Genomic DNA, 26,363 nt, shown 5'->3' with positions numbered 1-26,363 from the left:
CTCTATGGAATACCTATGGGCTGTTTTCACTTTATTCAATTTCAAGTTCAAATAATTAAGGTTTTTTAATGCTGTGCTCCAAGTGCTACAACTGGACAACTTAGGATTCTTATAGATAAGGAGCAATTATTTTAAATATCAGTCCATTGTAATTGGGCTGTCTCCCTTGAATATTGGTGAGTGATCCTAGTCTGAATCATTTAACCCTCGCCGGCCGAGGGGGGGGCGGGTGCCGCCCCCCCATAGGGTTTTTTCGCGATAGCTCCGAACACGCTGGCGATAGAGAGCTGAAACTTGGCATACCTGACCTTTGATCCAAGCCGGATCTTTTGACACCAACCGCATTTTTGGGTCAGGTCAGGTCACTGACCTATGACGTCATAAGTGAACCTCTGCACGGTCTTCAGATGTCGCAACTTCGCAACGCCCTCACTGCCAGAGGAGATGTCACAGGGAAATGAAACTTGCAGGATCTAGTATCCATTATGAGTCCCACAACTTGTATATCTCGGATTTTTCCTAAAGGTCATATGAGGTCAGGTCATTTTCGTGACCTCACCATTATAAGTCAATGGGGAAAAATGAAAACTGCTATTCTGGCGCCGGGAACGATCTCCAACTATCTCAAGCACACAGAATCGTGATTTGATGCACTCCTTGCAAGGTCAGATGCGTCACTTTTGCAATGTTGACCTTGCGTGACGTCATTTATGACGTCATCAAGGTCATATTAGTTTTTCGTCAATAACTCTTGATCAAATTGAGCTAGCGAGTCGGGAAAGGCACCAATGGACTCAGGAAGGCCTGCCGAATCGAATGATATGCGACATGACCTCTTTCGACCAACTTCGTGACCTGGGGGTGCTGACCTGACCTTGACCTGAGGTCAACACCCCAAGTTGACCTGACCCGGACAAAAAGTATATCATTCGACGCGCCTGAGCGAGGCGAACACGATGCTGCCAAAATCGGCGCTCTGCGGCCGTTTTTTTGCGAAGTTATTCACCAAAAACTGAACCGTACCCTGGGGCACTTGACCTGACCTCAGAGGTCACCGGTTGACCTAGGACCTTAAAATCGGGTACCAATCTCTGCGTCTCGTAACGGCGCACACGCTCGTTTTTTCCGCGGCGCGCTAGCTTCACCAGGGGCGAAACGGCGAGGGGGGGGGTCGTACCCGCCCCCCCCCTCGGCCGGCGCGTATGTAGAAAACCAATAGGTCCGGCGAGGGTTAATAATAGGAATAGTGGGTAATGGGTATTCATTTTTAAAGTCAGATTGCAGTGAAACTTTAATTTGGAATCATTCATAGTTTATCTCTTTGGAATCAGAATCTTAAAACAGGGCGCTGGAGGGCATTTTTAGTTATGACGTGGCTAATGCTATGCATAATTTCTCACCGTGTCAGTGCAATGTCCGTGAACTTAGCGACGTATACGTATACGTATTCAGCGACGAATTCGAAATCACTTCAGATTCATGGCATGGGTTAAGTTGACCATGCTGAACACGAATATGACATTTATTTTAACTTTTGAGCTGATCTTCATGGTTAAAATCCGGTTTAAATGACGGGGAACCGCATAACGTCGCGAAAATAAAAACCCACGAATTCCAAAGTATGTGCAAAATGTAGAGCTCATCGAGATCTAACGTCCGTGGAAGAATCCAAGCTCGTGGCTCTTTAACTTCATGGTTAAAATCCGGTTTAAATGACGGGGAACCGCATAACGTCGCGAAAATAAAAACCCACGAATTCCAAAGTATGTGCAAAATGTAGAGCTCATCCAGATCTAACATCCGTGGAAGAAACCAAGTTCGTGGCTCTTTAACTTCATGGTTAATATCTGGTTTAAATGACGGGGAACCGCATAACGTCGCGAAAATAAAAACCCACGAATTCCAAAGTATGTGCAAAATGTAGAGTTCATCGAGATCTAACGTCCGTGGAAGAATTTAAGCTCGTGGCTCTTTAACTTCATGGTTAAAATCCGGTTTAAATGACGGGGAACCGCATAACGTCACGAAAATAAAAACCCACGAATTCCAAAGGATGTGCAAAATGTAGAGCTCATCCAGATCTAACGTCCGTGGCAGAATCCAAGCTCGTGGCTCTTTAACTTCATGGTTAAAATCGGGTTTAAATGACGGGGAACCGCATAACGTCGCGAAAATAAAAACCCACGAATTCCAAAGTATGTGCAAAATGTAGAGCTCATCGAGATCTAACGTCCGTGGAAGAATCCAAGTTCGTGGCTCTTTAACTTCATGGTTAATATCTGGTTTAAATGACGGGGAACCGCATAACGTCGCGAAAATAAAAACCCACGAATTCCAAAGTATGTGCAAAATATAGAGCTCATCCAGATCTAACGTCCGTGGAAGAAACCAAGTTCGTGGCTCTTTAACTTCATGGTTAATATCTGGTTTAAATGACGGGGAACCGCATAACGTCGCGAAAATAAAAACCCACGAATTCCAAAGTATATGCAAAATGTAGAGCTCATCCAGATCTAACGTCCGTGGAAGAATCCAAGCTCGTGGCTCATCGCCTTCATGGTTAAAATCCGTTTTAAATGACGGGTAACCGCATAACGTCGCGAAAATAAAAACCCACGAATTCCAAAGTATGTGCAAAATGTAGAGCTCATCCAGATCTAACGTCCGTGGCAGAATCCAAGCTCGTGGCTCTTTAACTCCATGGTTAAAATCTGGTTTAAATGACGGGGAACCGCATAACGTCGCGAAAATAAAAACCCACGAATTCCAAAGTATATGCAAAATGTAGAGCTCATCCAGATCTAACGTCCGTGGAAGAATCCAAGCTCGTGGCTCATCGCCTTCATGGTTAAAATCCGTTTTAAATGACGGGTAACCGCATAACGTCGCGAAAATAAAAACCCACGAATTCCAAAGTATGTGCAAAATGTAGAGCTCATCCAGATCTAACGTCCGTGGCAGAATCCAAGCTCGTGGCTCTTTAACTTCATGGTTAAAATCTGGTTTAAATGACGGGGAACCGCATAACGTCGCGAAAATAAAAACCCACGAATTCCAAAGTATGTGCAAAATGTAGAACTCATCCAGATCTAACGTCCGTGGAAGAATCCAAGTTCGTGGCTCTTTAACCCGCGCCCTGCTGGGGGTGGGGTGTTTGAACACCCCCCCTTGTGGTTTTTCGCGAATATCTCAAAAACGGCGGCGCGGATGACCTCACCTCATAAAAAGCTTCAATGTCTGTCATAGCTACACAGAGTGACCGATCGCTTTGAAACTTTCAGCGATTGCTAAGAGCAATAGCATGTACAAAATGTATATCTCAGAATTTTGATATCGATGACCTAAGGTCAGGTCAATTTTGCGACCTCCCCATTATAAGTCAAAGGGAGAAAATTGAAATGCGCCTCTTTTGGACGAAAGACATTATAAACACTCCCAAACACCGAATTACAAGTGGTTTAGACACACAGAACATGAAAATGGTGTCCGTGACCCCTGTTTATGCCCTGAGGTCATCTTAGGTCACGAATGGTATCTAACAGTTTTTCGCAAATAACTTTTGATAGAGGCATGCTAGAGCGATGAAAACGCCTTAGATGTGTTCAGCTCGACGATACGGATCGACTGATATGCAACATGACCCTTTCCGGTCAGGTCATGACCTTGACCTGAGGTCAAATTTTCAAGTTGACCTTCCAAGGTCAAGTTATAGTTCATTCGATGCGTCTTGACGAGAGGAACACGATGCCGGTAAAAGTAAGCTCGTACAAGGCTTGGGTCAAAAGTTATTGCAGAAAACTGTTTCCGAAAAAATCGGCTATTTTTGCAGTTTTTGCCCCCTGCAGGCTGTTATGTTCGTAATTCACGGTTCGAGTGAGAGAGAGCTTAAGAGAAACGCGATTTATTTACTGCTGGTGCGAATGGGCCGAGAGAGTCCTCCAAAAACTAAACAAGTATGGCGAGCGCCACGCCTAGTCGCCCGCGCCAGTCATGCCGCTTGGCGCGCACGATCAGCTGAGCGTCGGCAGGGGCGCTCCCAGGCACACAGAGGTGGGGCCGCAGAGGCGGTCCAAGTACACACCCCCTATACCCGAACACAACATCCCCCCTCGAGACAACAGTCGTCAAAAACACACAAAAACACAACAATGCACGACGTTGTCTCACAGTCACTCCGCATACGAGGTCGCACCCCATTGAACTCGGAGCCGACCAGGAGCGCGGCGCTGCCGTCGAGAACGACGCGGGAGAGCGGCGGCGGCCGTCTCCACCTCGGGTGACCGCACCGGCGACGAGCGGCACACGGCCGGCGCACTAGCGGCGGGTCGGACCGCCCTCTCGGCGGCGACCGCGGTGCGCGCTGGCGGCGGCGGCGGCGGCTGAGGCGCACCCGCAGCGGGCGGGCGCGGGGCGGACGGAGCCACAGGCGGGGTGGGTTCCGTCAGAAGCGGCCGGTATGGGCGCAGGTAGCGGCGGTTACGCCACAGGACCCTGTTACTGGCCGTCTTGACGAGGTACAGGGACCCGCAGTTGCTTCTGTACACACTAGTATTTCAGCGTATTCTTTGCCTGTGACACCGTTGGAGGCGAATTGGGAAATTATTGTGTGCTTATTAAAACCACCATCTGAAGGGCTTTAAAATGATGTGCTGCTCTCCTAATTCAGTGAACTTTTAATGGCTATATCTGCAAAACATTGTTTTCAGCGCTTTTTCCTGCCCCATTCCTTCTGAAACCTGAAACCGCTTATTCCATTTACTCCTGCCATCTGACGATGGTCGTGCTGACTACTAGTTCCAGCGCTAGTTACTGCTCCAGTTTTGCACCCGGCACAAACTCAGGCGGCACCGGGCCGTGGCTCGACCAGGGGAGGGTCGGACCGAGCCGACTGCCTGGGGCGCGGTTAGATCGGACGCCCTGCTGGGGAAGGGGACGGGAGTGAGGGGGAGGGGAGGAGGTGGTCACGTGGTCCGTCCAAGCTCGCAGACGGCCTGTCCTGCGCCCAGCCATGTTCCGTGATCCAAAATGGCACGAGAGCTGTGGAATGCCTGGAGGAGACGCTTCGAAAGCGAACTTCAGCAGCACTAATTTACCATATTCTGTGGAGATGAATGAATATTATCTTAATGCAGAAAAAAAAATGTATGCCCAAGCTGTATAGGCTGTATCTTTTTAAAAGTTGTAAATAGGATTATTCTTAGGGACAATTATAGGTTTCGTATACACAGTGAATTGTGTTACATTGAGCCGTTTCGCTGTTACGGTTACTAACTGAAGAGTTATCCTTTTTTCTCACAGGGAATGACAATACAATAACAATACGAATAAAACCAGACGTTTCGCACAAAAAAGTGCCTCCGTCAGTGGCAAGAAATAAGTAATTAGGAATACATGTTTTCTTTCGCTAAATTGATGAAGTAGTTATCTTTATTTTTTAAATCTTTTTAGCAGTCTTTTAAGCGCATCATGGAAGCTTATAAACATTTGTGTATTTTATCGGCAACCCGGCTGGCCAGACCGAGACGGTGCCGCATATAGTTCTCATCGATGTTAAACCTATACACTTATTTTTCTCCAATATTGTCATTGTCCGTGAGAAAAACATACTCTTATGGACTGGTCTCAGTTCATGTAGAAATTGTTGCATATTCATCAACACAGATAAAATGAATATTAGCCCTCACCACACATATAAGTAGATGTAAGTAGACCGCGCCCCCTGTTTTTCACCAATAAATCGCGGCAAAGCGAAGGATTGCGACGATTCTTTGGTGCCCTGGAGTTAATCAATTTTACAACTTTCCAGAAAATTAAATAGCCCTTATTATTTGTCCATCTTGTCTGAGAATTTTAAATCTTTGAACCAAATTACCTTTAACCCTCGCCCGTAAACGGTGTTTTCCCACCTTCGCCCATGCAGGGGGGGGGGGGGGTTGGTGCGAACCCCCTGGCGTTTGAAAATGGAGCGTCGTAGAGCTTAGCGGAAAAGACCAACGGATTGCTCTCAACGAGATCTCGCGATTGGTGGTATATTTTTTGGTCCTAGGTCAACATTTGACCTACTTATGACCGGTCAAAGGTCAAATTTTCGGAAAAATCTAACTTTTTTTCAGATTTCCGCGACGATTGCGGCAAAACGGTAAGAGGTATCGACTTGAAACTTTCACTATCGTGATTCTTGATCAATTCTCTATCGTTTGGTGTGTATTTCGATGTCATAACTCTAAAAATGATGCGTTAGGAGCATCCAGTAACCTAGGATCTCAGCATTGACCGGGACATAAAAATAATTGGCTTTCTCTCGTCCGCGATGACCAGGACCCTCAAATCATCGGATTTCTCTCGTCACGAGCAGCTCGCTCTTTTTTTTATTTTTCAGCGAAGCTCTGGCTATTTTTATCAAGGGCCGAATGGCTGAGGGTTTCTACGCCCCTCCGCTACATGTAAGACGCTGAAAAGAAATGCCTAAGTGGGTGAGGGTTAATTGTTAAATATCGATTGGTTTTAAGTGCCGAAGCCCGAAACACTTTAATTTACTTCGATAGCAGTTTTTAAGACCAACGAGCTCAAATACTATAACTTCTTGAACAATGTAAGCACCACATAAAATGAATCGTAAGAGAAGCGGCTCAAGATTAAGGAGCTATGAGACACTTAATAAAACACGGCATAGATTAGAAACTGCACCTAACTTGCACTGATTTTTAAACCTTTTCGTTGCAGACTGGTAGATTAAATTTTAGGATTGATTTCAGCTGATGCTCAAATGGAGCTATTCATTCGTTCATTCATGCGACCATCCAATTCCATTCATAAAAGAAGCCAGTGACAAAATTGTTCATTTTAGATAAGTGTGAAATACAAACTCAATAAAAGTTTAATGATACGGCAAATTTGACAGCTTTTATAATGAACAGACAAAAAACTTTAACAAATCAAAGTTGAGAGCCCCAAATAGGGGAGAGTGAGGTAAGATGAGCCAAGGGGCAAGTTTAGCCACCCATGTTTCTCAGCTCCTATGGCGCTAATTGACTTGAGCTTTCATGTGCCGTTTGCTTACGATGTTCACGTCTTTCACGTCTTTCACGTGAGACGGCAACGTTCTCGCGCTCAGCCCCGGTAACATGTGGTATCACCCCTAATAACTAAGACATGTTTTGCCTTTAAAATGAGATGGTTGTTATCTGCGGTGCATGGTTATTTTCCTTAGCAGGTGTCAGCCATTAATCGAAAATGACCACGGGTGGGGTAAGATGAGCCATTTTCACCTGGGGTAAGATGAGCCGGATAAGGCATTGTTGTCTCCGCTGTCGAAAACCAAACTGAGCTGCGCTTGTTTCTGCTGAATAAAAATGGTAGGAAATTGTTTTTTCTTTGTTGATTACACAAGTTGTAAGTGATTTGCAAATTATCTGAAGGATAATATGATTTCTTCCTTGATAGAAAACTTGACGAGTTATTGGAAGGCTTTAAACAGTTACTTTTTGATGGAGGAAAAAACGTTGCCATAAGTATGTATGCCATGGAGTAAATAAAAGAGCCCACTCTTCGCCGCGCCCGGGAAAAGAAGAGGTTCGCTTTTTCTATCCATGCTCAACTTTCCCCACGACGTGTCTCAACTTACCCCGCCCATGGGGTAAGATGAGCAACGTGCAAGATGATTTTTGACGCAGCCTTTCAGTACAAAAAAAGCGGTATGAAACATTTCTGGCCACCATTACATGCGCAAATGACCAAAAGTCCGTCCAAAAGTCCGTCCAACCCGTAAACGCAGAAAAATGATCAGTAAGTTAGCCTGTAGCTTACGAAAAAACGGGAGGAAAGGAAAGGAAAAGGAAAGGAAAAGGAAAAGGAAAGGAAAGAAAAGGAAAGAAAACGAAACCGATCATCCGTGAAAAGAACTATTGAGCTCGAACCAAGGTGACGAATCGATTTATAGGTATGCAGGATGACTAACGATGCCACTTGTTGGCTTCTTGTGTCAAATAAATTCCATCATCTGGATAGCACGTCAACTCTGTGGTATCACTATTTGACATTTTGCAACAAACGTATACTATTTGGCGCGACTAGCCTCATAAATGTTCTGAAACTAAAACCGTTTCTTCGCAATTAACTTGGACGACGTCATCCCAGCTTATGCACGACCAAAAAAAGATATCGCTTCAGGATCACTGGCCCGAATTCCAATGCTTAAAGTTTACTCAAAGCCGGTGTGGCTGAGGCACTCTTCGCTACATCTCGTGACGGCCACCATTGTGTTGCATTTTTCGGTAAGCTATAAGTTAATAAGGAAATGATTGGTGAGTGGGTTGAAAACAGCCCTCATCCTCCACCTTCTTCTGGAAACATAAGTAAACGAAAGATCTGGCGATGGTTTATCCACTCTCCTCTGCCGCCGCGCTGCGAGGCCTCGATTCGATCGGTATGTGGCTTCCTGAGCGGTCCTCCCCGGAGGCAAGGTGAAAGGTCATGGCCTGTATCATAAATTTATACGTTGCTGAATATGTTTTATAGTTCTTCCAAGGCCTTGGACACCGTTTTATTATATCGGATAAGCATTGCACTTTCTTGTCAATCAATACACCTAAAGAAAACTTGATCATAATCTTATACTGCGGCAATTGTAGTTCTGCTTACGGTTGCCTCTTTATGATACGGGCCACCACCACCTCCACTGCGCTGGAGCTCTGGCGTTCTACCCCTCCCCGCTACGGACCGGCCCTCGGGCTAGGTGTGTTAGTACTGAGCGCAAACCTGTAGTAGTCACGTGACTTTCATTCACGTAGCGGGAACGGAAGCTATAGGCGATACCAAGGACGGGCTCTGGGGAGGCAACCGGCGCGGAAAAATAGCACGATTGTAGTTTTGGAAGAATATCTGTTGCGGTAAGAGGAATTATACAAAACAAACGTCCTAGGAGCAAACATGTGTTATTCCTCCATACTTTGCGCTACATTTCATTTCTCCAATGGCCAGCACTTAGCAAATAATAGCGCAATTCTAAATTGGTAATATATGTGTACAGTAGCAACTGCGGGTCCCTGTACGTGCGCCGCTGACCGACGCCCACGATCACTCCGATCCGGTTCCATCGGCCGGTGGCGGGGTCTTGAAGGTCGACCCGGCTGCCGATCTTGAGCGGTGACAGCCGGCGCGTGCTCTTGTTGTAGTACCTGACGGCCTGCTCCTGGAGCTCGGCAGCCTTTTCCTCGCAGACATCGGCCGCCCGCTGCCACTCAGGAGCGAAGGCGCGGTGGTGCGTGGGAACACCAGAGCGAAGCGGGTGACCAAACAGCACCTGTGCCGGCGACCGTCCGTCTGCTCGGGGCGTGTTACGGAGTTCGAGCAGACTTCGGTCCAGTTGGTCCTGGTCGAGCCGGCCCGATGAGGACGCAGCCAGCACCAGCTTCTTCGCTGTCTTCACGCAGGCCTCCGCGTGCCCGTTAGCGCGCGGGTAGTGCGGTGACGACATCTCATGTCGTACGTCCCAGCGCTGGAGGAACCGGCGGAGCGTGCCTGATGCAAACTGGGTTTTTATTTTCGCGACGTTATGCGGTTCCCCGTCATTTAAACCGGATTTTAACCATGAAGGCGTTGAGCCACGAGCTTGGATTCTTCCACGGACGTTAGATCTGGATGAGCTCTACATTTTGGATATACTTTGGAATTCGTGGGTTTTTATTTTCGCGACGTTATGCGGTTCCCCGTCATTTAAACCAGATATTAACCATGAAGTTAAAGAGCCCTTGGTTTCTTCCACGGACGTTAGAACTGGATGAGCTCTACATTTTGCACATACTTTGAAATTCGTGGGTTTTTATTTTCGCGAAGTTATGCGGTTCCCCGTCATTTAAACCAGATATTAACCATGAAGTTAAAGAGCCACGAACTTGGATTCTTCCACGGACGTTAGATCTGGATGAGCGTTACATTTTGCACATACTTTGGAATTCGTTGGTTTTTATTTTCGCGACGTTATGCGGTTCCCCGTCATTTAAGCCGGATTTTACCCATGAAGTTAAAGAGCCACGAGCTTGGATTCTGCCATGGACGTTAGATCTGGATGAGCTCTACATTTTGCACATACTTTGGAATTCGTGGGTTTTTATTTTCGCGACGTTATGCGGTTCCCCGTCATTTAAACCGGATTTTAACCATGAAGGCGTTGAGCCACGAACTTGGATTCGTCCACGGACGTTAGATCTGGATGAGCTCTACATTTTGCACATACTTTGGAATTACTGGGTTTTTATGTTCGCGACGTTATGCGGTTCCCCGTCATATAAACCGGATTTTCACCGTAAAGGCGTTGAGCCACGAACTTGGTTTCTTCCACGGACTTTAGATCTGGATAAGCTCTACATTTTGCGCATACTTTGGAATTCGTGGGTTTTTATTTTCGCGACGTTATGCGGTTCCCCATCATTTAAACCAGATATTAACCATGAAATTAAAGAGCCACGAACTTGGATTCTTCCACGGACGTTAGATCTCGATGAGCTCTACATTTTGCACATACTTTGGAATTCGTGGGTTTTTATTTTCGCGACGTTATGCGGTTCCCCGTCATTTAAACCGGATTTTAACCATGAAGTTAAAGAGCCACGAGCTTGGATTCTTCCACAGACGTTAGATCTGGATGAGCTCTACATTTTGCACATACTTTGGAATTCGTGGGTTTTTATTTTCGCGACGTTATGCGGTTCCCCGTCATTTAAACCGGATTTTAACCATGAAGTTAAAAAGCCACAAGCTTGGATTCTTCCACGGACGTTAGATCTCGATGAGCTCTACATTTTGCACATACTTTGGAATTCGTGGGTTTTTATTTTCGCGACGTTATGCGGTTCCCCGTCATTTAAACCGGATTTTAACCATGAAGTTAAAGAACCACGAGCTTGGATTCTTCCACGGACGTTAGATCTGGATGAGCTCTATATTTTGGATATACTTTGGAATTCGTGGGTTTTTATTTTCGCGACGTTATGCGGTTCCCCGTCATTTAAACCAGATATTAACCATGAAGTTAAAGAGCCCTTGGTTTCTTCCACGGACGTTAGAACTGGATGAGCTCTACATTTTGCACATACTTTGAAATTCGTGGGTTTTTATTTTCGCGAAGTTATGCGGTTCCCCGTCATTTAAACCAGATATTAACCATGAAGTTAAAGAGCCACGAACTTGGATTCTTCCACGGACGTTAGATCTGGATGAGCGTTACATTTTCCACATACTTTGGAATTCGTTGGTTTTTATTTTCGCGACGTTATGCGGTTCCCCGTCATTTAAGCCGGATTTTAACCATGAAGTTAAAGAGCCACGAGCCTGGATTCTGCCATGGACGTTAGATCTGGATGAGCTCTACATTTTGCACATACATTGGAATTCGTGGGTTTTTATTTTCGCGACGTTATGCGGTTCCCCGTCATTTAAACCGGATTTTAACCATGAAGGCGTTGAGCCACGAACTTGGATTCGTCCACGGACGTTAGATCTGGATGAGCTCTACATTTTGCACATACTTTGGAATTACTGGGTTTTTATGTTCGCGACGTTATGCGGTTCCCCGTCATATAAACCGGATTTTCACCGTAAAGGCGTTGAGCCACGAGCTTGGATTCTTCCACGGACGTTAGATCTGGATGAGCTCTACATTTTGCACATACTTTGGAATTCGTGGGTTTCTATTTTCGCGACGTTATGTGGTTCCCCGTCATTTAAACCAGATATTAACCATGAAGTTAAAGTGCCACGAACTTGGATTCTTCCACGGACGTTAGATCTGGATGCGCTCTACATTTTGCACATACTTTGGAATTGGTGTGTTTTTATTTTCGCGAGGTTATGCGGTTCCCCGTCATTTAAACAGGATTTTAACCATGAAGTTAAAGAGCCACGAGCTTGGATTCTGCCACGGACGTTAGATCTGGATGAGCTCTACATTTTGCACATACTTTGGAATTCGTGGGTTTTTATTTTCGCAACGTTATGCGGTTCCCCGTCATTGAAACCAGATATTAACCATGAAGTTAAAGAGCCACGAGCTTGGATTCTGCCACGGACGTTAGATCTGGATGAGCTCTACATTTTGCACAATTTTTGGATTTCGTGGGTCTTTATTTTCGCGACGTTATGCGGTTCCCCGTCATTTAAACCGGATTTAAACCATGAAGGCGTTGAGCCACGAGCTTGGATTCTTCCACGGACGTTAGATCTGGATGAGCTCTACATTTTTGATATACTTTGGAATTCGTGGGTTTTTATTTTCGCGACGTTATGCGGTTCCCCGTCATTTAAACCAGATATTAACCATGAAGTTAAAGAGCCACGAACTTGGATTCTTCCACGGACGTTAGATCTGGATGCGCTCTACATTTTGCACATACTTTGGAATTCGTGGGTTTTTATTTTCGCGAGGTTATGCGGTTCCCCGTCATTTAAACAGGATTTTAACCATGAAGTTAAAGAGCCACGAGCTTGGATTCTTCCACGGACGTTAGATCTCGATGAGCTCTACATTTTGCACATACTTTGGAATTCGTGGGTTTTTATTTTCGCGACGTTATGCGGTTCCCCGTCATTGAAACCAGATATTAACCATGAAGTTAAAGAGCCACGAGCTTCGATTCTGCCACGGACGTTAGATCTGGATGAACTCTACATTTTGCACAATTTTTGGATTTCGTGGGTCTTTATTTTCGCGACGTTATGCGGTTCCCCGTCATTTAAACCGGATTTAAACCATGAAGGCGTTGAGCCACGAACTTGGATTCTTCCACGGACGTTAGATCTGGATGAGCTCTACATTTTGCACATACTTTGGAATTCGTGGGTTTTGATTTTCGCGACGTTATGCGGTTCCCCGTCATTTAAACCGGATTTTAACCATGAAGGCGTTGAGCCACGAGCTTGGATTCTTCCACGGACGTTAGATCTGGATGAGCTCTACATTTTGGATATACTTTGGAATTCGTGGGTTTTTATTTTCGCGACGTTATGCGGTTCCCCGTCATTTAAACCAGATATTAACCATGAAGTTAAAGAGCCCTTGGTTTCTTCCGCGGACGTTAGAACTGGATGAGCTCTACATTTTGCACATACTTTGAAATTCGTGGGTTTTTATTTTCGCGAAGTTATGCGGTTCCCCGTCATTTAAACCAGATATTAACCATTAAGTTAAAGAGCCACGAACTTGGATTCTTCCACGGACGTTAGATCTGGATGAGCTCTACATTTTGCACATACTTTGGAATTCGTTAGTTTTTATTTTCGCGACGTTATGCGGTTCCCCGTCATTTAAGCCGGATTTTAACCATGAAGTTAAAGAGCCACGAGCTTGAATTCTGCCACGGACGTTAGATCTGGATGAGCTCTACATTTTGCACATACTTTGGAATTCGTGGGTTTTTATTTTCGCGACGTTATGCGGTTCCCCGTCATTTAAACCGGATTTTAACCATGAAGGCGTTGAGCCACGAGCTTGGATTCTTCCACGGACGTTAGATCTGGATGAGCTCTACATTTTGCATATACTTTGGAATTCGTGGGTTTTTATTTTCGCGACGTTATGCGGTTCCCCGTCATTTAAACCAGATATTAACCATGAAGTTAAAGAGCCACGAACTTGGTTTCTTCCACGGACTTTAGATCTGGATAAGCTCTACATTTTGCGCATACTTTGGAATTCGTGGGTTTTTATTTTCGCGACGTTATGCGGTTCCCCGTCATTTAAACCGGATTTTAACCATGAAGTTAAAGAGCCACGAGCTTGGATTCTTCCACGGACGTTAGATCTGGATGAGCTCTACATTTTGCACATACTTTGGAATTCGTGGGTTTTTATTTTCGCGACGTTATGCGGTTCCCCGTCATTTAAACCGGATTTTAACCATGAAGTTAAAAAGCCACAAGCTTGGATTCTTCCACGGACGTTAGATCTCGATGAGCTCTACATTTTGCACATACTTTGGAATTCGTGGGTTTTTATTTTCGCGACATTATGCGGTTCCCCGTCATTTAAACCGGTTTTTTCACCATGAAGTTAAAGAACCACGAGCTTGGATTCTTCCACGGACGTTAGATCTGGATGAGCTCTACATTTTGCATGTACTTTGGAATTCGTGGGTTTTTATTTTCGCGACGTTATGCGGTTCCCCGTCATTTAAACCGGATTTTAACCATGAAGATCAGCTCAAAAGTTAAAATAAATGTCATATTCGTGTTCAGCATGGTCAACTTAAGCCATGCCATGAATCTGAAGTGATTTGGAATTCGTCGCTGAATACGTATACGTATACGTCGCTAAGTTCACGGACATGTCAGTGCAGTGCCTCCTACCGGCTAATTGTCACGTGATTTAGGCGAGCGAATTTCAAGAGCCTTGATAAAATTACCCCAGGTGCCCTGTGTCGGTACCTCCACCCAAGGCCCTAAATACAAGGGCCTTGGCCTCCACCCTGATCAGGAGAGGTGGTCGCAGGGCATGCGGCTGTGAGCGAGCTTCCCTGAAGTACAAAAAAATCATACAAGTTTTAAAACGTATGACTGCCATAATTTAATAATTTACAATTTTGTATCATGCAAATTTTCATTCACATTCCTTTATCACATTTCTTTGTCGGTCTAAATTAACATACCCAACCCGCAATCAATTGGGGTCTGGGGAACCCACTCCCAGCCAACAGTTAGGTTCTGTTTTAAGGTTTGGCAGCTGCTCCCATTTTGTGGGAGCAGCTGCAGTTGTATTCAGTTTAGCTAACATAATGTGCCTTGCTTCTATCGTATGTGGTTGCTATTTTTTTCAGCTGAACTAAGCACTTGAGACACTTGGTGTTGCTTAATGGGACCACAGGGCTGGGGGTGCACAACAAGATCTGCTTGGCAATTGGCATTTGCTCTAAATCCGTCGATGCTGTCCATCCAAACATTAGGTACCTATGCGTTTTCTTACATTGAATGCCCCATAGCCTGCATACCACTTCATGCTTATTGCCTAGCTGTAATATACTTTTTCAACAATGTCAGTATTGTTTGTTTTCAGGTAAACTGTGACACCTGCCTTCTCATCACAAATATTTTCCTGAGCTGAAAGCCAAGTTTGAATGATGCACTTCTGTGATTTTTCAACCATGCACATTTCATCTATATTTCTTTTTTGGTAAGTAACTGGAGCATGTAAGTGCTTCACTTATGACTAGGTTGGTGCATAGGAGTCTGTAATTGAGTATTTTCATGGAGTCATTTAGTTCCTTGGATCAGAAGTCTTTATTCTTTCTTTATATAAAAAGGGGTTCCAGGGAGCTCATACCGTAAAACGGGGTGTTAAGGGACAGTTTTGAGGTGTTTTGTTATATAACTCAAGAAGGGTTGGAGATAGAAGCATCAAATTGTCAGCATTTTATGTGGAATTTGGTGCTTTACATGCCTGCCACATTTAAGTTTTTAAGATTTATACCTGCATATTATTTTTTATTATTTTTCATCACTGTCCCTTAGCACCCCAATGTGGGGTGTTAAGGGACACCTATATTATTCCAAGAAATGGTCATCAAATGCCCACAATTGGGGTGTGGAAGAGCACACAATTTATTTATTGAAATGTTTTGCATATTCTGTCACAAAACAAGTCAGGTTCATTCACCACTAATGACCTTTTTGGCCAATTACGTGTAATGCAGTTTACGCTTGTGGAAAATGTGCTAATTATAAGGTAAACAGAACCAAAAAGTAATCTTTTGTCATCAATAAAAACCCATGTTGAAGCTTGTCACTTGTCATTATGTTGCCCTCTTTGTTTTAGCCTTTTTATGATGACATCACATTTACTTACATCAGTCTCCATTGACCCATCATTGTAAAAGAGAGTGTTGAGATGTTTTGTTACATAACTTAAGATGTGTTAGAGATAAAAGCATGAACTTGCCAGCATTTTATGTGGAATTTGGTGTTTTCCATGCCTACTTAATTAAATTATATTCAGATATTATTTTTTATTTTTTCTTCCCTGTTCCTTAGCACCCCTCATTCACCTCAAAATATGCATGTATCTGGAAAAGAGGAAGAGGATCAATCAATCAATCAATCAATCAAGGTTGTTTGGGCTCTGGAAGAAGACGTCGAGGTCTATGTTGTAGCCCATTTCTTTTTTGAATCACGCGTTTTTCTACATCAGTTTGATTTCTCTTGGGTCAGTCTTGTCTGTCTGCCCGATGTTTGTCGTATCTTGACTTAAATTGGTTAGATGTTTTTGCCATCTTGATGTGAGAGCTTAACAAATTCCATTTATTTATAACTCTTTGTGAGAAAAATCTTCCTCTCTTCAACGTCCGGTGGTGGGGCTTGTACAGTTTGAGGTAATCTCGCTCTGTTCGGTTTCTAACGTTAAATAATTGGGTGAGGTCACACTCGTGGAGCTGATGGAGGATTTTGTGGGTCTCAAGTAAGTCTCCCCGTTCTCTTCTCTCTTCTAGGGTGGTAAGCTTAAGCTGTCTCAGCCGCTCTGGATAATTTAACCCTTGCAGTCCAACAACTCTTCTTGTAGCTGCTCTTTGAACTGTTTCAATCTTCTTGATATTATATTTCTTATATGGAGACCACACTTGGGGACAGAATTCAATGTGAGGGCGGACAAATGTTTTGTATGTGAGATTAAACATTGCCGGCCTCAGCTTTTCAAAGGTTCTCCTTACCATGCCCCAACTGGCATATGCTCGTTGGGTGCATTTGTTGATATGTTTGTTGAACTCGAGCGAGGAGTCAACAATAACACCCAGGTCTCTTTGTTCGTTGGTGTTCTCCAGCTTAGTACCACCGAGCATGTAGACTGGTCTGTCGGACATCATTTGTTTGGTGCCGATTCGAAGGGTCTGGCACTTAGAAGCATTGCAGCATAGTTTCCATTGACGAGACCAGTGCTCAATCTCTTGGAGATCCCCTTGTAAGCGCTCCACATCTTCATGTGACTTGATGTGTCGGTAGATTTTACTGTCATCAGCAAAAATTTGCACCTGGCTAACTATTTGATCCGGCATGTCATTAATAAACAGAAGGAACAGGGTGGGACCGATCACTGAGCCCTGTGGGACGCCACTTGCCACCTTTGCCCAGCTTGAGTGGGCTCCGTTGACTACAACTCTCTGTTTCCTATCGTAGAGGAAGTCTTCAAGCCAGTTAAGCAGCTGACCGCCAATCCCTGATCGGTATAATTTATGACAAAGTCTTGCATGTGGTACGGTGTCAAAAGCTTTTGCAAAGTCTAGATAGACAATGTCTGTAGGTACCTTTTCATCAAGGCTGCGGCTGCAGTCTTCCAAAGTGGAGAGGAGGTTTGTTAAACACGACCTTCCGGAAACAAATCCGTGTTGGCGTGGGTTCAAAATGTTGTTCTGCAAAATATGACTCATTATTTGTTCATTGACGATTCTTTCCATCACTTTACTGCATATGCAGGTTAAACTAATTGGGCGGTAGTTTTGGGCTTCAGTTCTTGATCCCTTCTTATGGACTGCTGTGACGTATGCCATTTTCCATAGACGAGGGACATGTCCAGTGTCCATCGAGTTTTTGAATATGATCCTCAAAGGTACTGCTACATTTTCTGCGAGTTCAGCTAGGAGACGTGGGTGAAGATCATCTGGCCCTGGTGACTTGTAGGACTTAAGCTCTTTCAGTAGCTTGATGATATGTTGAAGAGGCATTTCAACTGAATGTAATTCGGGTACATCTGGATGCCGACAGTGGGTGAAAGGACACATTTGCTCGTCTGACAGTGAGGAGAAGAATTCGTTGGCGTAAATCAAGTCAGAGTCATCTTCTAACGTGAACACATTCTTGAAGTGTTGGTTGAGGGCAGCGGCAGTTTCTTCGTATGTTGATGATGGGGTTCCGTCTGCCTTGGTAACTTGCCCTACTGGCTCTCGAACTTTGTTTTTGGAGTTACAGTACGCATAAAACAGCTTGGGATTAGTTTTGATCTGATGAAAAAGTTTTTCTTCGTGCTTTGCATTGATGTTACGTAGACCATAATGAGCCTTTTTTCTTGCCTTGATGTATTTCTTTCTATACCTTTCCAACTCTGGTAGCTTTAACCTCTCTGCCCTCATGTAGGCATTCCAAGCACGGTGTTTCTTTGCAATCTTCCTTTTTGCTTCATTGTTAAACCACATTTTATTATTATCTCTGCCCCTACACATCGTTTTCACAGGAACACATTCTTTCCGGATTTGCATTAGGTGTTCAACCAGTAAATCATACTGCTCATCGCTACTTTTGTTTGACAGCATGGCAGTCCAGTTAACTTGGGAAGCCATGTTCCTTGCCTTTTCATAGTCTCCCTTCATGTAGTTCCACACCGTTTTTAGAGGCTGATTATTTTTCAAACATCTGACATCAGGAATAAGTAGGTCTGCTTGTATGACGCCGTGATCGCTTTTGCCGAAGGGAGGTAATACCTCCGCGCCTTCAATGTCATCTGCTCGACTTGTTATGAGTAGGTCCAAAAGACTGGGTTGATTTGATCCCCTTGCTCTGGTAAAGTGCCTGATGTGCTGGTGTAGTCCATTTGTTTGCAATACATTCAGCACTTCAACTGGTGTGTTGAAACCCTCATTGTTTTTATTCTTAGACGACGAGTCGTTCCACGAAATCTCAGGAAGGTTGAAATCACCACATATTAACAGGTTGTTTGTTAACGTTGAGGCTTTGGTAATCAATTCTATCAAGATTTCATCATTTCTTCGGCAGCTGTTTGGTTTTCTGTACACAATACCCAAAAGCATTCTGGTGGTTCTTGACACCTTTATCCAGACCCAACAAGATTCTTTGAATTGACTTGCATAATCGTCAAGTTCGTGACAAGTTTTCATTCCAAGCCCGTCTTTTACGAACGCCAGTATTCCACCACGTCTTTCTTCCAAATTATCCTGGCGATGAATTTGAAACCCATGTTTCCTTAACAGTGTGTTTGGCAGGTCAATATTGCAGTTACTCTCAACAATTGCTAGTATGTCGGGCTTAAAGGATTCCAGGTACAGATGTAATTCAGGTAACTTGTTACCAATCCCATCAGCATTTGTGAAAGCAACTTTGAGTTTGAAAGATAATCTTGAGCTTTGAACATTTTTGCAACCATCAGGGTCTTTATCTAAGCTGTCACAGACCCTTTCTTGTCTTCCTTTAACGTCTTCCTTGTCTTTCTTCAAAGAGCTCCTCTCCTCTTTGGTCTTTGGGGACAACACGCCCCCGAAATATACGGTGGGTGGTCTTCCCTTTCACGTTCAGCTCTTCCCTTAATTTGCGTTGAATTTCACGTTCCTCAGGTGGGAGGTCGCGACTCATATAAATGTTCGCGAAGCCTGAGTTCTTGAGAAAGTATCTCAATTTCATCAGTCGCTCCACATCGTCTTTGCTTGTCAGCTTTACAAGAAGTAGTCTCGGTTTTGTCGTGTTGTCTGTGTGGGTTCCATCTCTTCTAACTTGACCCGCGTCATTCCTTCGGCCGAGTCTAAATACTTTGACAGTCTGGATATCTTGGTATTCCCCTAGCAAAGCATGAACTATGTTTGCAAAGCTGTCCTCGTCGTATCTCTGTCTCGCCGCTGGGTCAGCTGCCCTACTTTCCGGAATGTTGTGCAAAATAATGTTTTCTTCTCTCTTCCACTGATCTTCCTTGGTCAGGGTTTTGAGCTTGTCTGTAACTGTCTTGAGAACTTGGTCACAAGTTCCTCGAACTGTTTCAGCATACGTTTTTGCTTGCAGTGTGGGCGCTTCTGCAGGGACTGCCTGCTTGACTTCATGCTCGTGGGCTGATAATAGTTTGTTGAGAGCTTTCGTGTTGCTCTCAATAGCTTGCTCCAAGTTTGCAATCTTGGTTTCGATGGCGGTGCAGTTCTGCCTCATCTTGTCCTGAGTTATCTTGCCAGTTTTACAGAAGCTGCAGACAAAGGATAGGACACTGTACTTTTGTAGTGCCTGCATAGCTGGCCCGCATATTTGTTGACAGTCTGCATGGAACAGAAAGCCGCAAGTAACACACAGCGCACCACTGTCATCTTCTATCGGCTTTCCACAACGCTTATCAGATCCTCCTTTGCACGTTTTAATCTCTTCACCATTAGCATATTCAACTGTCTCAGGTTCGCTGCTAGGCGACTGTATGGATCCAACGATCTTTTTCTTGTTTTTCTTCGATTTTCTAGCAATGATCCATTGCTTACTGTCCATGTCATATCCTCCAATGGAGTCATCCGAGTCGTCGTCAGATAGATTGATTGTGCTTATAGCACAACCTGTTTTGACATTTGCTGCCATTTCAAAAAGTAGAGCAAGAGGCGCAGAAGTGCCTCGACTTGCTGAGTGCACGAGTGTGCAGATTAAAAATCAAGAGCAAGCTGCCCACCTCGACAAATACGAAAATATGTTCTTAAGTAAGAAAAATGCAATTTTTGAAGAGTTAGAGCAGGCACAGCTTTCACTTTTGTGCTAAAACAAAACAATATAAATAATCTACGTTAAATTAGCAACATTTACATACACATTTTAACACTAAACTAGAATCCCTTCCGCATGAAACACGGTAAATAGCGGAGCATCTTTAAACACGTCTATCCCCTTGAAAAGCCCTTGACCGAATGTGAGGATGATGAATGAGGATGAGGATGATGCCCTTGACCGAGGATGATGAATGAATGGGTGGATTTGCACAAGTTTTTTCAGGAAACATGTGCAATACATGTGACAATACACTTATGCATTCATTTTCCCTGTACACCCACTAGTTTATGCGGTACACACAGAGTTTTGGAGATGTTTCAATTTTGTGAAAATGTAGCATGATTTTCAAATCCATTTTTGAACCAAATCACTTGCATGAAAAACCATACCATTTTCTCCTATGGTCAAGAGCAAAACAGTGTCAACTACCACACTGAAGTTTTTATTGAACCTTCTCAAATTAGGAAGTTAATATGACTCAAAGTTTTTCCCATGCAACTGTCCCTTAACACCCCACTGTCCCTTAACACCCCATTTTACGGTACTGAAATATAGAAAATCTAATTAGCCAGTGCCCAGTTGATGCCTATCTCTAAAGCTTCTTGTAGGTAGTTGTGTATCTGTCCCTACTTTTTATGTTTTGTGCTCTATTTTTTTTTCAATTCTTAGTTCTAAATGGTACTGACCAATATTTTCCTATGCATGCATGATAAACAGTTCACTCTCCTGTTGTTATCATTTCCAAACCTCATCTGGTTACCTGGCCACCAGTAACAATTGTTACTGGTAACAGGCACTGGTTTCAGCTTTGAAGTAGGACAGACCCAGCACCCATTCAGTATGCCGCCACCTGTCTGCCCCGGTGCCGGATGTGCTGACCGGCCCCCTCTCTGCCCGGCCGCTCAGGCTGCCGCTGCTGCTGCGGGCCGGCTCGGCGGCGGCCCTGGAGGTGTCGGCGGCCGTGGAGCCGGCGCGCGAGCTGGCGCCAGAGCCCAGTCCGCCGAGCAGTGTGATCGACAGCGCCATCAGCCGGCTGGAGCTCAGTCTGGAGGAGCTGCAGCACCTGAAGCGCGGCCTGGCCGGCGCGGGCCCAGCGCCACCGCCGCCTCCGCCGGTGGGCCGGAGCACGTGCAGCACCGCGGGCGGCGGCCGGCCGGCGGGCGACCGACAGGTGGGTGGCACAGCCAGTGTCCTTGGCTTCCCGGTGGGTGGAGCCATATGTGGGGCATACAAAACTGCCGTGCAAAGGCAAAAACTACTATGTTGGGTCAGGGGTCATGTTGGATCAGACGTTGAGTGACCCAACAAAGTAGTTTTTGCCTTTCCACGGCAGAAAAGGCATCATGCACTCGAGTGACGTCCTGATAAGTTGATAGACATGTGGTTATAATTCCTGTAACATGTTCCATATTTTAGGCTTGTTGATATTTGCCTTTTTATCTGAGCACATGCTTCTTTCGTTTCAGAATCCGGAAAAAGTTCGGCGGCATCGCATGAAAAAGTAAGTGCAGCGAATCCCGTCCGCCCTTTTCGCACTTTTTACCGCAGAGGGTAGCCCGGCCTGCGCTAGTGCAATAGACTGGGGTGTGCGTGTCTAAGTAACGGGTTTCTGCGCTCAACGCGCGACCAGTGATCACTGAAGTGAGTAAGAGAAGTGTGAGCTCAGGCGCTCAAACAGGCTATTTTTAAATCTCGCCACAGGCACGCCTGTCCGCGAATTCTCTGATCCGCGATGATTCAGAGTCTGGTCTTTGTTCGCAGAGGAGACCTGGTGGGCTCTGTAAGGCTGTCATAACGTGGGGTGCATATCAGGGTTCCCCAAACTGAACAGTCCTCTTCATTGAAGTTCATTGCTCTCTTGCCGTTAAAATTTCCGTGGAAATGTATCAATAAATAAATGCGTAAACTAATGGATAATATCCCCCAAGTCGCCAACTTTGCCGGCTCACCGATACTGTCGGCGAGTTACACTCAGTTCCGTAATGTTTTGGGTTGCTGCCTTTCTGGGGCAGTTGGTGCGCCTAATTCCGATTACAGCATAGGTCTGAGCTGCCCGTCCTTGTGAACTGCGTCTTGACGTGAACACTCGCGTCTGTCGACCCTTCGCTCTGACACCCTCCGCCCATCTGTGTTCGATTTCCAACAGGCTGAGCTCTGATATCCAGGTGACGGAAATTCATTGCCGATGTGTTTCGTTTTATTTGGTTCCTGGTACACGATTGTCCTGGTCTGGTCGAATATTAGAGACCTATGGTATGTTATAAGTGTTGGGCAACGAGAAATATTCTACTTTCAATGCTTTTGAATCTGGCAAAAATCAGCTTTTTGAGTCCTTTTGAATCTGGCGAAAATCAGCTTTTTGAGCACGATGTGCTTCCTGGCGATCATCCTGGTAAGATAAATGCCCGAGGTCAGGAACAAGGTAGTGTGTTTGCCCCTCCAGACCCTCCGATCACACCGCCGCCGTCCGTCGTCTGCCGGTCCGCCGGCGTAGTTGGGCAGTTGGCAGCGGTCGATCGGGCTGACCCACTCCTGTCGCGGTCTGCGGTGGCGTCGCCACGGACCCTCGCCGACCGGTAATGTCAGGGTCGGGCCAGACGTCAGCGGCCGACCGACCGACGAGGACCGCGCCCCACGTGTCACGGGGGGGGGGGGCGAGCGACACTTGTGCACTGCGGTACACCGGCTCACTCCCCCCCCCCCTCCTGACCACGACCTCGCTCCTATCGTCGCATTAGCCGACGAACCGCGCTGCAGCTGCAGGGAGGATGATGACATTTCTCTGCCTGGCTTTCTGAACTCTTTGCTATTAGATTCTTTATCTCACACTTCAGCCATATTGTGTTTTATAAGTAAACACAGGCTGTTAGTGTTACAAATTGCAAGCATTCACATTTGCCAGGGTTGTTACCGAATACTCCACATACGTAGCCTGCATGTGGAACTTCCGTGGATGCCGTTTCCGTGACAACTGTGTTGCGCCGATTTGGTGCGGTTCAGACACACCGACGGCTGTTTTGGCGTTCCGAGATTTGATAACTGTTTCTTTTAATAATCCTCTGGACTATGTAGTCGCGGGTATGGTCATCAACAGTTCATCTGCACTTGTCTCCTTACGTTCATGACAGGTATCATGGTCTTCTAATTTCCTGTCGATCTCAGATCCCCTATATGTATATCTTATCCTACCGTCTATATCATACCTTGCCTTCTCACTGCTCGGTCCTCGGTCGCTGAGCTCACCTCCTACCGTCTCTCTCGGTCCTCGTCTCTCACTATTCGCCGCTAAGCTCGCCGCCGCGGTAGTCAGCTGTTGGTCGGGTGGAGACTGGGCGGCGGACAAAGCAGCCTGTTATGTTTGGCCGCCGCCCCCGCCGCGTGCCGATGGCGACTCTCTGTGTCCTCAGCGGGGGTCAGCTGGTCGGGAGACTGATGGGCAGAGACGCTGGTGGGTCGCTGTGGCCGACGACCTGCGTTACCGGCGGTATTTCCGACCGGGAGCGATCAGAACGAGATGGCTCGGTAGGTGCTGCCCTCTGGTATCCATGACTGGAACTGGTGTATTTCTGAGGTAGCACCACTGCTTGGTGCGGGCAACTGGAGTGGAACATGAGCACTGAGCAGTGAACTGCTGTATGCTATGCTGTATTGACGTGTTTTGTTGAATCCATGTGCACATATGCCTGAGTCGGCAAGGATGACCAGGTGTGAGGATAGTTTTTTTGGGGCTTCAGATGGTGCTCTCATATCGCTGCTCTATCGTGCTCGAAGGATTTTCTCCGAAACAAGGCACGTTGCCTTTTAACGCTTTCGGATATGACTTGGTTGGTGTCGGTCTGGAGTTTGGAGATCAACAGGTATCGCACCCTTATTAAAATCAAAACGCTTGTTGACATTTCATGGTTATCCATCCCACCGATTTTAGTCTTTGATAGAGGGTTTTAATGGAGTTGACTATTTGACTATTTCGTACTTCATATGGCATGGGCATTTGGTTGACCATTGACATACTTCATTCAACCGAAGTCGCTGGGCTACTGGCATGGTGCACCACCTAGTGATAACTGATATATGGAAGGTCTTGTCATGGACATTCTTTGTTTAAGTTACATAACACACAACCATCTTTTATGCTGTTTCCGTGGGGACTAAATATCATATGTTAATAAATACCCGCGAATCGTGATTGATAATTGCAGTTGATGACGCTGACCTTGACGAGGCAACGTAAAAAGCCTGGTGTGAAGCCGGCTGTTGTTTTTATGCCCGGCCCCGGGGCGGTGGCTGTATCCATGTACAGCGGTGTGTATCGGCCGCCGAGCCGATTTGGATGGCTGGGCGCCCGGCCCGCGGCTGAGCACGACCTCGCTGAAAGACGGGGAGGGCCACATGGCGGCAGTTAGCTGCAGAGCTCAGAGCTGATCACCTCACATCACACCGGCGCCAAGGTGACCGCCAGAGGTGACCCGAGTCTGTCTGACGGACGGCCTACACTTCAGTATACCTACCGTGGGCTACTCTCTTTGAGGGAACACGGTGGCAAGTCCCAGTGTGAGATAGCCTTGAGTGTGAGTGGCTTGGACTATCCTAATGCCTGAAACAGACTCTTTCCGCAGTCAGGAAATCGCATGCGAGAGCCTATTCAAATACATGGAAGTACGCTCGCATCAATCGCACGCACCTCCCGGATGCGATTGATGCGAGAAGAATTATAATGTATTTGAATAGGCTCTCGCATGCGATTTCCCATACATGCAACATTGCACGTTTAAATCGAGAAAGCCAGGCATTAAAATGGCACGTGCATTATACTGCACTTTTGAAACATACGAGAAGTCAATGCTGATTGGTTACCGAGACATGCAGGAAAATATGTTTTCCTGCACCTTTCGACGTTTTCCTGCACCCCTCGACGTTTTCCTGCACCTCTCAAATATATGACGTCATTATGAATGACGTCACATCATTAAGTTGAAGAACATCATTTTGCTCCTTATAACTTCATTTTATCTATCGTCCATTTTATTTGATTGGCTTATGATATACCTACCTACATCGTTATTGATGCAAGGATTTTATTATTTGTCATGAATAAAGTGAAACATCACCATATAAAACTTAAACTCTGACGCTATTTTGCAACAAACCATAGCCACGAAAGACTCAACAAGGTTGAAATTGGGGCGTTTTGGTTCCTCCAAAACATTTGCAACACTCTCATGATACGCATGTATGGGAATATATAATACTGAACGAGGCCGGTGTAAATAAATTTTCAAGACCGAGGTCCTTACTGGATTTTTGAACGAGGCCGAAGGCCGAGTTCAAAAATCAGTAAGGACTGAGGTCTTGAAAATTTATCACCGGCCGAGTTTGGTATGTATTTTACTGTATGCCAACGATGCCAACGATAAATTTATTTTCTGGACCGAAGCTCTTAGCCGACTTAGGAACGAGAACATCCCAAAATGTTGGCTTAAGTGCATTCTGGTAATGCATTTTTGACCGTGGTCAATTTGCTTACACCAGTTATTACCACACCCCTCTGGCTAATGTATTTGAATAGACCAGGCATACAGTAAATAGCTTCCTGCCCTGAGCTGGGAAAATTTAATGGTGTCACCTCGTATTTTAATCGAAAGTACCTCGGGCCTACCGGCCCTCGTTACTTTCAATTAAAAAACTCGGTGACACCATTAAATTTTCCCAGCCCCGGGCAGGAATGTATTTTCCTGAACGCGGAAAGAGTCTGTTTCAACATTAACCTTTCCTAACGATTTTCATTGTCAAACATTTCCGCATTCGGTGAAAAACGCGTTTTGTGCCGTTTTCTGGGGCATGCTGGTTCGAGGATTGTGAGCTGTGACATT

The 26,363-nt window shown here is 45.4% G+C and overlaps 2 protein-coding genes across 2 annotated transcripts; one reads left to right on the top strand and one right to left on the bottom strand.

Annotated features, from left to right (window-relative positions):
* Positions 1-22,651, top strand: LOC122378267. Its single transcript, XM_043359132.1, has 4 exons — positions 1-176; positions 15,044-15,160; positions 21,400-21,664; positions 22,640-22,651. Exons 2-4 carry the CDS (start codon positions 15,105-15,107, stop codon positions 22,649-22,651), a joined length of 333 nt encoding a protein of 110 aa, XP_043215067.1. The 5' UTR covers positions 1-176; positions 15,044-15,104.
* On the bottom strand, positions 8,326-9,475 carry LOC122378268. Its single transcript, XM_043359133.1, has 2 exons — positions 9,064-9,475; positions 8,326-8,342 (listed from the first exon to the last, which is right to left on the bottom strand). The coding sequence occupies exons 1-2, from the start codon at positions 9,473-9,475 to the stop codon at positions 8,326-8,328; spliced, it is 429 nt and encodes a 142-aa protein (XP_043215068.1).
* Positions 22,652-26,363: the final 3,712 nt, after the last annotated feature.

This window comes from Amphibalanus amphitrite, unplaced genomic scaffold, assembly GCF_019059575.1.
Source record: "Amphibalanus amphitrite isolate SeventyFive unplaced genomic scaffold, NRLGWU_Aamphi_draft 000057F_arrow, whole genome shotgun sequence".
Classification (NCBI taxonomy): Eukaryota; Metazoa; Arthropoda; class Thecostraca; order Balanomorpha; family Balanidae; genus Amphibalanus; species Amphibalanus amphitrite.
This window is presented reverse-complemented; position numbering and strand designations above follow the sequence as displayed.